The sequence below is a fragment of the Taudactylus pleione genome, unplaced genomic scaffold (genome assembly GCF_031769625.1).
Source record: "Taudactylus pleione unplaced genomic scaffold, aTauple2 ptg000454l, whole genome shotgun sequence".
Taxonomy (NCBI): domain Eukaryota; kingdom Metazoa; phylum Chordata; class Amphibia; order Anura; family Myobatrachidae; genus Taudactylus; species Taudactylus pleione.
Genome location: NW_028284856.1, coordinates 10,117,925 through 10,130,417, shown reverse-complemented (window position 1 = coordinate 10,130,417; position 12,493 = coordinate 10,117,925). Strand labels below are relative to the sequence as shown.

General features: G+C 38.7%; 1 protein-coding gene across 1 annotated transcript in view; it reads right to left on the bottom strand.

Annotated features, from left to right (window-relative positions):
- Positions 1 to 412: 412 nt before the first annotated feature.
- LOC148505427 (fibrillin-2-like) overlaps positions 413 to 12,493 on the bottom strand; it is a 191,059-nt gene continuing 178,978 nt past the window's right edge. Inside the window, exons 51-65 of the mRNA XM_088448376.1 lie at positions 12,108 to 12,173; positions 10,530 to 10,655; positions 10,163 to 10,282; positions 9,588 to 9,707; positions 9,233 to 9,364; positions 8,483 to 8,605; positions 7,892 to 8,098; positions 7,679 to 7,804; positions 7,441 to 7,563; positions 6,811 to 6,927; positions 6,176 to 6,304; positions 5,915 to 6,034; positions 4,593 to 4,827; positions 4,044 to 4,212; positions 413 to 3,076 (exon numbers count right to left, since the gene is read on the bottom strand). Coding sequence (XP_088304502.1) covers positions 2,705 to 3,076; positions 4,044 to 4,212; positions 4,593 to 4,827; positions 5,915 to 6,034; positions 6,176 to 6,304; positions 6,811 to 6,927; positions 7,441 to 7,563; positions 7,679 to 7,804; positions 7,892 to 8,098; positions 8,483 to 8,605; positions 9,233 to 9,364; positions 9,588 to 9,707; positions 10,163 to 10,282; positions 10,530 to 10,655; positions 12,108 to 12,173 — 2,285 coding nt within the window. The 3' untranslated portion in view covers positions 413 to 2,704. The remainder of the gene's footprint in view (positions 3,077 to 4,043; positions 4,213 to 4,592; positions 4,828 to 5,914; positions 6,035 to 6,175; positions 6,305 to 6,810; positions 6,928 to 7,440; positions 7,564 to 7,678; positions 7,805 to 7,891; positions 8,099 to 8,482; positions 8,606 to 9,232; positions 9,365 to 9,587; positions 9,708 to 10,162; positions 10,283 to 10,529; positions 10,656 to 12,107; positions 12,174 to 12,493) is intronic.

The window sequence follows — 12,493 nt, the reverse complement described above, 5'->3', positions numbered from 1 at the left end:
CCTGCGTGAAGAACCAAAGATATAAAATTTTGATTAATCGGCCCATAAGAACTTCATCCAGACTTCACTAGCCCACTGGTAGTGCTTCACGGAATTTGTCTGAAAGGAGCAGTGAAGCCGCTTGCGGGAATAGCTGATTTTCACATCAGCTGCCTCAGCGCCGGAGCAATGATGAATTGCTATGGCGTTTGCGGCGAGTTAGAATGTCAATTATCGGGGTCCGTTCAGACCCAGCTAATTTACATAATTAATAGACCCAGTAATCTGATAAAACATATGTCATTCCATTGACCATTACTTCCCAACTCTGTATAAAAATATACCATCAGTCCAAGTATTACCTCTTTTGATATATGTCACGTTATCATAAGGTTTGATTTGTCTTTACTGAACACAAAAAAGGATATTTTTACCCAAAATAATTTTATTGTTGCTGTTGCTTCTGATACAAAAAAAACACAATTATGAAAAGTTGTACAAAATTATAATATGTGCCTAAAAACAAACAGAACAAAAAAAATACAGCACACTGTTTGAAATGTAGTATAAAAATGAATCAGACCACATTGGAAAGAAAGGAAAAAAAACATTCCCCCTCCTCCAGAAATGACACATTTGGCTCAACACAAGACTGGAAAAGAATTGATTTTACAATGAAGTTATTTGTTGTAGCACCGTCTAGTAACACAGTTCTATTTCACGACATCTTGTATTTTCCAGAGCGAACATCTTATTCAAGTTTGCGATTTTATTTCCTCAACAATTACAGTATTCACACATATTACCAGAAAGTGGCTGCCCTTGGGAATAAGAAATAAAAAACAAAAACAACCCAACATGTATCAAATAAAACATATATATACTACATGAATATGAACTTACAAAAATGAGCAACAGTTGTGATTATACATAAATATTTTTTTTAAGGGATGTACAGTGCAGTAACCAAGCCATTTTAAGCACTGGATGGGTGGATAAAGCACCATTGTGTGATGGATACATCATAGTGTCAGGTAGTATTGTGTGTATTTCATACCGTAGTCTAAAGTAGCACCATCTTTTATGTATTTTCTCCCTCCTGTTTTTTCTTAGCAGGAAGGAAGAACCTTGAATGTGATAAACAGATTAATCTGCTGATATTAAATGAACATTGACAAAGTTACCATGTACGGAATGGCTTCTGCCGCTAAATATAAATAGCATTCTATGCGTGCAGTCCTTTTATAGTAAAAAGGACGTGTGTTTGTGTCCAGACCACTTCAGAATAGTGATAATGCTGAGCACACATTTTACACCAAAGTAATTTTCTGTCAGTTCCATGCTGGCATCAATACTGTTAAATACTGTAGTCTATTTTATTATTGGTACCTCCACCTTTGCAACCCAAGGTTAGAGGAGTACAGTAAAATGATCAAATGAGGCTATTTAGCGGTAAAGCCTCTTTCAAAGGTTTTAAACACGGTTCTACCAGACTTTGCAATAAGGCACTATCGGATTTCCCCCATACAAGAAAATATGGTTTCACTGAACATTTGGTGTTTCCAAGCAACCATACCATCCAACTATATTAACCATGGAATATATTGCATTTTCTGCAGCTTATAAATTAAAATTACAATGCTTGTACTTCTTTTTGTTATACAAAAAATAACATAAAACAGAGACTTGAAATCTGTAATTAAAATAGCTTTTTGTAATAAGAAAAAAACGCAGCATACAAAGTGCAGCTTCGTTCACAATTTTCCATATTTACTAGGTATTTTTTTTCTTTCTTACCCATAAAACAAAGAAAAAGTTTTACAACAAACACTAATATGTGAATGTTTCAGTTTATGTTTTTGCTTTCTTGTTCCTAAAAAGTTTTACACTCTGCCCGACTGCTTTCTGTTCTCTACCACTGAAAACACTAAAAAATGTAAATGTCATATTTTTTGTGGCTAAATGAAAATCCAGACATTATGGAAGAGAGGTGTCCGTAAACGTTATATATGGAATCAGCATGCCCTCTCTCTGCTGGTCAGCAATTAACGTTACAGTTACAGTACAGGCTTCCAGTTCTCCTACAGAAAGAACTGTTTATGTAAAGAAAAAAGAATATTAAGATGGGAGTTGCAGTAACTATTCTTTATACCTTTGTGTTATAGCAATGACATAAATGCTCTAGCAGTTCTTTATGAATTATAGATTTTGCTGTCACATACTATATATATATACACACACACAGCATTGTGGTACACAGGTGTAGAAATAGGCTTCTGCATCAAAACCACAACCAACCACTGCTCTCATAAGGCACTAGCTTAATTCTTCTATCCACATCCAGGTTAGAGATTTGTAGTGGAACTAAGAGGGGACATCTGTGGAATTTGCCCTCTATCTGTTTGGACATCCACTGGCTTCACACTGGAAATCCAATGAGTCCTAGCCATTGTACTTTTTGGCCAGCCTGTTAACGTTTCATTTTCTCAATTGCCCCCCTCCCCCATTTTTTATATAACAAAAATACTATGAAGAAAATCCCAAAATACATACAGACGTTGGTCACTGCTGAAATTGTATTCCACATTTCCCATCAATCTTACGCCTTAGTGCTTAGGTTCTGACACAAAAGCTTGCTAATTAAACACAAGACAGAAGAAGACTTTCTCTATAAATGTAAAGTTCAGATCTTGTGAAGGCCACACTATGAATGTTTATAATGATGTTAATAAAGATGGATCCGAAGTTTCATCTTAAGCGCTTGGCCTATTTCTCCATTGAGGTAGTTGAAGTCCTTCTCATCCTCTAATTTCTGCAGTTCCTTCTTGCGATATAGTGGCATACTGACAATCTCCAGGTTATACGTACCTTGAGTCACCTTCTTACGGCCAAGGTGCAGGAAACTTAGGCTGTCCTTCTGGTGAATGCGGAAGATGCCGTCTTCATTGCCATGAGAGATGATGTAGCGTACATGATTCTCTAATGGCACCAAGGCTGGTATAAGATCCATGATATGTTGCTTGTTTATCAGGTCAGAAATGTTTAAGCTCATTTTTAGTGGAGCATCGATGTCAACGCTGGCCATGCTGATATGGTTCTACAGCAAAACGAAAGTGACTAATTAAGTGCTGCATATTTGGTTATCTACACACATTCTGTAAATTCCATATACTACATACATGGTGACCAATTTCTTCAAGCACCCTTACACTAGGCAGAGATTTGGTATATTACACATTTATATGCTGCTGCAGAGACATCCTCTAAATTGCACATTAAATAAATTTTTTTATAGTTCCGTTTGTCACCTTTAGCTTGTACTGGATATAATTATATTAGAGAAGGTAAACAGCAAATACTCTACAAAGGCATGCTTCCAATTACACTGCAGATGTTCTCTGTGTAGAAATGTCGACCATTTGACCCTGTCGACCATTTGTACCTGTTGACAATCTTACATGTCTACCTCTAGTGTTTCGGCTTATTGTACCTGTCGACCTTTTGTCCCTGTCAACCTATTGCCTGTCTAACATCTGGTGTCTATCTAGACATTGTCTACCTTTTTACTGTACTGTAGATCTTTCAATCCATAACCACCTTTAAGTGGGTATTGTAACAGCTATTTTGATGGATATCTATGACCAATTTTTTTTAATCAAACCTTGGAGAGAGAAAAAACGGAGAGAGATAAAGTACCAACCAATCAGCTCCTAACTGGCATGTTTCAAATACAGACTGTATAGTGACAGTTAGGAGCTGATAGGTTGGTATGCTCAGTTCCTGTGACACATATATCTGTACATGTATAATTATCAACGTCCTTTTTCCTTGGTAAAATGCATAATAGTTCTTCTAACTGTTATTATTGGTGTTAATTTCATTATTACAACTATTTTTCTGTTAGGTCTCCCAAGGCAGCAGGTAAATAAGTCATACATTAAAACAGAACAAAAGCATGCAAGTTTGACAACACAGGTACAGACGTGATACAGAAAGAGGAGAGGGTCCTGCCTGCAGGAGCAAATATGTGTCAGACATGTACTCAATATCTGTTCAGCTCTTACATCATGCTCAGAGGTTTCATTTGTGCTGCGACGCTGCCTTCCTCTCTTTGGATAGCCATTAATCTTGCATTCATAGCAGTTCTCTGGTGATAGAATGTTCTCCTCATCTTCTTCAGCAGGAGCTGGGAGATAGGAACCTTTGCCAAATCCCATGCCTGATACACAGTGCCTGCAGATAAAGAAGCATATATAACTGCTGTCTATCTGACCAACAGCAACAACCAAGAGATACATGGTTGAACAACGCTTTGCCCATATTTTTACAGAGATTGCTCATCTAGCACTACAGTACCATAATCTGGTCACAGGAACCGCAAAGACATCATAGCAGAGAAGCCTATGAGCAGGCCTGTTCACTAATAAAATAACAGGTCACAGGTATACTGTTTTGCACACCACTAAGCTATGGAAAAGACAGACTAGTTGTTTCAGGACATGCCTTGAAAATCAGACTTAAAAGCATAATTTTGCTTATTAGTCTTTTTGTAATACACAAACAAGGACTAATCCCAGCAACCCATTGTTGACCACATGTCCAATCGTTCTCACCCTTGGCCGGCTCGGAAATATCCTGCTGGACATCCACATAAGTAACCACCATCAGTGTTGGAGCAGCCATAACTACAAGGGTTCCCACCAGATGATGAACACTCATCTACATCCTGGCAGCCACCAAAAGGTTGGTCAAAATCGAAGCCTGATGGGCAAATGCACTTGAAGCTTCCCAAAGTATTGTAGCAAGAAGCAGAGCCACAGGTAGATTGGCTTGCACACTCGTTCTCATCTGAAAGCAGAAAGAGAGATATTTTGATTGTGTGTAAGGTCTCCAGGTTTTAGTCAGTGTGCAGATAGGCAGACGGGGTTATGTACTTTTTGTTTGAAGTGTCTGATACACACAGGAAAAGTGTTACCCAAACAAATAAATGGCATTGGTGTAATGACAATGGTTCTCACTGATGTAGTGACATTACTGGTCACCGCTTACTGATGGTGAAAGGAAAGGCAGGACATACCATGTTACCACTTTGCTTACATTCTAGGTAGAAACTACAACCAACCTTTATGCCATGTTTACTGAACTTGGGTTGCCCATGATGATGGTCCTGCATCATCTTGTTTGTTAAGCTTTTTTCTCTTAGCATCTACTACACACTATGGGGCTGATTTATCAAAGGTCGAAGAGCACTACTGCGGACATCAATGGAAATTTTTGCTGGAGATAAGGTTTTTCTTTTAGTTTTGTCCCAACCATGCTGCCAGAGATAACACTGTTACCGCCAACGGTAGCAGTCGCTGGCTTTCATCAGCGTAGGCTTGCTCTTGTCTATATTAACAAAATACACCATTGGTGCTTGTACCGTGACAATACCTCCATGTCAGGATAGATATCATTGATTTGTTATTTTTTTTTAATAAATGTAATCTATTTTTTTTTTAAATTTACAGTATATTATTTTTTTTGGTAAGTTAGTGAAAGTAAAAGCTAAACCTGCTCATGCATTAGCAAATCTGCACTAACTGCCCTGTGATATTTATTTGGTAAATTGCGTAAATTGTGTAAATAAAATTCCTACTAATTCCTGGTATAAGAAGCAAATAATAAATAGGCTACTATGACTTGTTTAGCGACAATCCAGGGAAATTTGAGCATCTGTATCTCCTAAATAATTACACATATTCTATCAAAAGTTATTTTCTTCCCAAATGTAATTAAGAAATAGGTTGTGCCCGGTCGCATTTTAAAATAGCAAAAACATAGATATGAACAATATATCACATAAGGGTAATATTCTGGAAATAATATTTTGGGAGAATGTAGATCAGTGTTTACTTCCATATGTTTTGCTTCATCTCTTAATCCCCCTACTCACCCACACACTGGTTCCATTGGTAATGCTGCACGTAACCTTGTGGGCAACCACAGCGATATCCTCCGAGGACATTTTGGCAGCCGTGTTGGCAGCGGTGGCTGCCATCACACTCATCCACATCTAAAAGACAAGACAGTGATGTTTAGCTCCCTCACATGGCCAACACGATGCCAATTTATATTGCCATGAGTAAAAGAATGGCTTTTTATTTATTCCCAATACACAATTTTCCTGTTAAAAGCTGTTTAATTTGGATCTAACCTTCACAGTTGCTGCCAGCGCTGTCCAAAGAGAAACCTTTCTGGCATTCACAGGAGAAGCTTCCAGGGTTGTTCTGGCACATGCCACGGGCACCGCAAAGGCTTGGCTGGGCGCTGCACTCATTGTTATCTAAGGGCAGAAAGCTTATTAAATAGTCTTATACAAACTTGTAGTAGCATAACAGCATGGATGTTTACATAGGATGATGTGTTTATGTTATCAGATTAAATTAATTAAGTGTCACTTTGTTTATAATACAGTAAAGCCATGAATAGTGTGTACATAATAACAGCACTATACACATTATAATTCTGGAGAATAGGGCTTTTTTGTGGTGGTGCTCAGGTGTAAACAGTACCTGCACCCTCATTTCGGTCTGATTTTTTAATCCTTGTAACTAGTTTCAGAAACAGGAAGAAATAAAGTGAAGTAATTTAATAAATGAATAAAATAGGCTTCTGCGCACTTATACACAGTATGGAAGCTACTATACATCTTGTATCAACGTGTAACTTTCATAGAAAAAAGCACTGATGAAGTCTAACAATGATGGTTGGTAATAGCACTAAATAGCCTCTAAAATACATTTCCCATTAATATCGATCACACCCATTTACAGATATGGAGAGTCTTACCAATGCAAGAGGATTGGTGCTGAGTAAATCCAGGTGGACACTTGCAGTTGAAGCTTCCAATAGTGTTAACACAGAGGAACTGGCAGTTGTGCTGTTTGGTTGAACATTCATCCAGGTCTGTAAATGAAAACATATTTTCACTGATTACCTTGCCACTTGTCTATCCATGCTGTCCAATAACATTTCCACTTCCTATCTACTCAGCCAGCGCTACGTCTGCAACTAGCAAGTATGAAGTTCCATAATAATGCTAGTTTAGCTCATGAAAATGCTTAGTCTAATGAAAGTGCTATTCTCAACGTCATACTGAGTACAGCTACATTCCAAATGTCTGTCCACATGGGACAACTCTACGATGGTTAGCTTTAATGACCATCATAATCAATCAAATGATACTGCACTACAACTGTCAATGTAACTGATAACACAGCCTTATAGTATTAGTAACTGGCCTATCCTACCACTGTCAATCTAAATCAGCCCAAGCTTGTATATAGCGTAAACTGTTTGCTTTACCAGGAAGCAATCAGATGCTACCCTACATCAAACAGGTAGGGTCTAATAAAGTTCTTGGCATATGCCTGTAAATATTTGAATTGCTTAGATTCAAGCAGGTATACAGTACTGTACCTTTACACGTCTTTCCATCCTCTTGCAGAATGTAACCCCTGGGACATGAGCACTGGTAGCTGCCCTCTGTATTCTTACATATAAAGTTACAAGGTTTGGGAGACTGAGCACATTCATCCAGATCTGCACAGGAAAGTAAATTTGTACATGTAAAGAGTCTATACACACTAAATATAAGAGAATGACTACTTTTTATAGATACTGTGTATCTGACCCTCACAGTAGTAATATATCTTACCAACACACGTGGTCCCTGTGATGTCTGTGGTGTATCCCAAATTGCAGTGACAACGGAATGACCCAATGGTGTTTATACACTGCCCGTTTTTGCACAGGTTGGGTAGAACTTTGCATTCATCAATATCTAAAGGAGAGAAATTGATGAGACATTGCTATATCATACAAATGTAATCCAGATACGGCAGGTAGTCAGCTTATAGACTGTCTATACCTCTCCCATCAGTGGTGAAGCCAGGACCGTGTGGGCACATCTTCTTATAAGGTGCAGTTCCAGGAAGGGGACAGAGTTCGCACTGGTTACCCCAGCCTCGCCCTTGATTACAGCAGCACTCGGACTTGGTGACCATGTTGCGATTAGTAGATGAGAGCTGGCACATTATCTGTAGTACTTCAGTGAAACAAGATCCCTGACGGGTGTCTGAAGATGATAACAAAGCAGAAATTTGACTAAGACAATTCACAATTCATATCCATGTAGTATATAACCACATAACAAGCTAAGGCTGTAAATAGGCATGTAGCTTGGCCAGGGACAATTTTATTTCTGAAATCTGAAAACATATAAATATGCTATCTATTGCTGCTCTTAAGGCATACCGTCCCATGCTTTTTGTTTCTGCCTGGAGCTCAATTCATATTATGCCGTAAATAACCTTAGAAACATAACACATATGACTGCATGTCTTAATTGTCAGGGAGCTAAGAAGCATAGATCAAATGGAACATTGGCATCTTAATGTAAGAACATATGCTAATACCTGGCAGGTGCAGGCATTTGTTTAGTTAGAAGAGAGGTACTTACCTATGCATTCTGTTCCAGAGGGGCTGACCTGGAATCCATCATTGCAGTCACACCTATAGCTTCCTATAGTGTTCACACAGCGCCCATTGGGGCAGGTGCCTGGCTTGCGACATTCATTTTCATCTAATTGAACATATGAGACCATTAAATATTAAACAATGGGCAACTGATACAAGAGAATACAAAGTTGCATTTTGGCATGAGATAAACATAATTTTACACTAGGGGCTCAATCCAATTAACTTGCCCGGCTCGCGAGGGGGGCGAGTTGCTGTTGCAAAGGTGTGTAAGCATCAGCAATGGCAACCGAACTCGCCCCACTCGTGGCCCTATATCGCCCCACATTTGTGGATTTTTGTACGCAGCCCTATCGTACATCGCAGGTAATTGGATGGAGCCCAAAGCAAATCACATCTTAAAAGACAAGTATTAATATTACATACTGACTAATGAGAAAAGCATGTCTTACACACATGGAATTAGAAATATTGTTAAATAAGAGCCTAGAGAAAATAAAATGTTTTATACAATTTAAAAGATGTAGAAATGCTTTGGAGAGGATGCACAAACACACATATGCACGAACACACATATGCACGAAGACACACATATGCATGAACACACATATGCACGAAGACACACATATGCATGAACACACATATGCACGAAGACACACATATGCACAAACACACATATGCTTTTATTGGCATATACACCACATCTGACCCTGTCTGAATAGCAATGACTTACCTATACATCCTTCCCCATCTGGCCGTCTCTGCATGCCTGGTGGGCAGATACACATGAATGTACCAATGAGATTCTTGCACATCATACCCCGGGACTCACAGTCATGTAGACCTTCTGCACATTCATCCAGATCTGCAAAACACAGGTACAGTAAACAGCTGCTATAAGAACGCTATCTGACAAACTGCATTTTCAGAATCCCAATTTAAGACTAGACTCAATGGGTAACAAATCTGTGCTTGTATGATGTAAATTAAATATTGTAAGTGTATACATTTCGATGCTGTAAGGACTATATGAGGCATACAATCATATAAAATGATGGCATGGATATATGCCCAAGAAGGTCTCATACCTTTACACATCCTGTGATCCTCTCTTAATGTGTATCCAGATGGACAAGTGCATTCATATGATCCGTAAGTGTTTATACAGCGGAAAGCACACAGAAGTGGGTTTGTACACTCATTGATATCTGCAAAATGGTAAACAGTGCCACATGAAAAGTACCTTTCATCTGCTGCTATCTTTATATCAATATATCACAAGGCATGACAAGATTATTATTACACATTCATGTGCTTGGTAACTGCTAACAACATTGAATCCACAGCATTAATAAACCTGATTCCATTTAACTTGTTTGTTGAATTATATTACATATCTGGAAGAGATACCAGTGTATGTGCTATTACTTACTGCTCAGTCAAGTGTGAGTAAATTAGGACGTACGCTGGTATAGATTATTCCTCCTTCCCAAATTCTTAGTTCTGTATTGAAGGAAGATAGCTGCTATCTACAGTTCTACACCTTAACTGCTAACTTTATTCTCATCTCAGAAAGTAGAGAACAAGTAAAACAGAACACTGTGCACTTATGCATTTGCTAATGTCAGATGTCTTTCAAAACTGAAATTCTTGGATCTGTTACCTTCACAAGTCATCATTGGTCCTGGTTCAAAACCTTCATCACAGGCACATTCAAAACCTCCAACCACATTAGTGCATGTTCCATTGCCACAGGGGTTTCCAATGGAGCACTCATCCGTATCTGCAGAGTAGATTGGTATGTTCTCTTAGTTATGCATATTGGGGGTAGGTCATAATGTAACTAAAATCTCTAATAAAAAAGACTAATGCCTCCGTATAGCACCAATGGGGTTTCTAAAACACCAAATAAGGGTTTGTGTAATTGAATATTTAACATAAAAAACACCCTTAATTACTGTATCACTCCTTTCTCTAAATGGAAGATCTACAGTATGTTCCCAAGGATTGTCTGATATCAATTCACTCACCAACACAGTTAACTCCTGTGAAGTCTAAATTATAGCCAAAGGGACATTCACACCGAAAAGAGCCATCAGTATTAATGCAGATTCCGTTGACACAAATTCCAGGATTCTCAGAACATTCATTGACATCTGCAGTAAAGTAGAGAAAAGTGTTTTGTTCTTAAATAGTGAATTCTGTACATAATCATGGGTCCGATTAATTAGCCAGGAGTATTGGCCTCACACGTTATATTTCTGAGCAGAGCAATTACAGTAAGTAAGCCTTTGCTCAGTATTGCTCACACCCTAAGAGGAGCAAGCACACATAACTGAGGAGTATAACCTAAACTCACGCAGAAACATAACACTGATGCTACTACCAGGACACTTTGTACCAAATAGAATTTTCCCCATTGAGATTTTGCCTTGTACACATTACATAGAACACATGAAGTATCTTAACCCGCTGGTTTTCTATTAAATCGTGTGTACTTGTTACATGCAACATACTGCTCATCTATTATCATCTCAGAAGTTTTACAAGTAGCAGAGATCACCTATATACTTATTACATAATAAGTATACTAGTATATTGGCCATGTAATTCGCCAGGTGTCTAGAAATTGCTCGCGGCAGTGCAAGTTTTTTTTCTGGTATTATGAGATATATTACATTGATTATAGAACCAGAGGTTTATGTACAGAGACTAGTGGTGATAACGGTGAGGGTGGGGGGTAACCTGGTACTTTTCAGTACTTCACCTTTCTAGTTTTCCTCCCAAATGACCTGTACACAGTTCCTCACACATTGCGACAAATAGTTTTGGCCATATAACTCTGTCTGTCCAACAACCATAGTGCTTGTTACAATATCACATTAGTCATTCCTACTTTCCTTTTTCCCTGCATCACCTCCCCAAGCTTCAGGCCAGTATAAGTATAAGTGTGAAGCCTGCTCTTGGCAGGTAAGTGAGTGTCAGACCGCACTGCAAGTCCTGTTACAGCACCAGTGGATGTCATCATTAGTGCTTAAAGATGACCACAGCATACACTGTTATGGTTTAAGTGGGGGCTGGTGCATGGTGGAATCTCTTTTTGTTGTAAGCTGCAGCATGTTATTGGTGTATAAGCCTCCCTATAGCTGTGAGAACTATAATCACCAAGGGGGTTGTGGGTTGGAGTGTGTGTAGGGAGCGTGTACAATGACACCATACAGGATTATACTGCCTGCCAAAGAGGCTGCTAGTTAATGTTTTTTTTTTACATAATGTGATATGTCATGTCAGGGCCGTAGCTAGGGTAGTGCGACCAGTGCCGTGGCACAGGGCACCACAGGTCAGGGGGCGCTGTTTGGGCCTGTTAAATTGCTGTTTATTATAATTCTTGCTTGTAGCTTCCTCTTATTTCATCCCCAGCATCTCTTGGCCTCTCCTATCTCTTCCCTGGCCCTTCCCCATGAAGCCATGGCCCTTTTTACGTGCATTATGTCCCTTTGAAAAATGAGGGGGTCGCCAATGCTCTTTCTGGCACAGGGCACCAAAAAGTCTAGTTACGGATCTGTGTCATGTAATGCTCAAAGAATATATATGCTGTGGTCACTGACCTTCTCTGGTGTCTCCAATGTTAGGAATGGCTCCATGACCGTATGGACAAAGCTCAGGAAAAGCCACTGAATGAAAAGAAAAGTAAGGAGAGCAGTTATTAAACTGTTAAGCGATGCTAATAACATTAAATATCTATATAATGTTAGGTCACTTTATTGGTGGAAGAGTGAGAAAATGCAAAGTATTACAATCAGCCAGTCTTTGTTATATTGGATTACATATGTTAGGTTATTTAATACATAAATAACATTGGTATATGTAGACACTCCTGTAAAGTATATACTTCTATGCTTAGAGACATGACTCCCTTATAGGATGTAATACTGTAAGGCAAAACATACTGAGAGTTCTAGAATAATTCATGCAAATAACTGCCATCATTTTG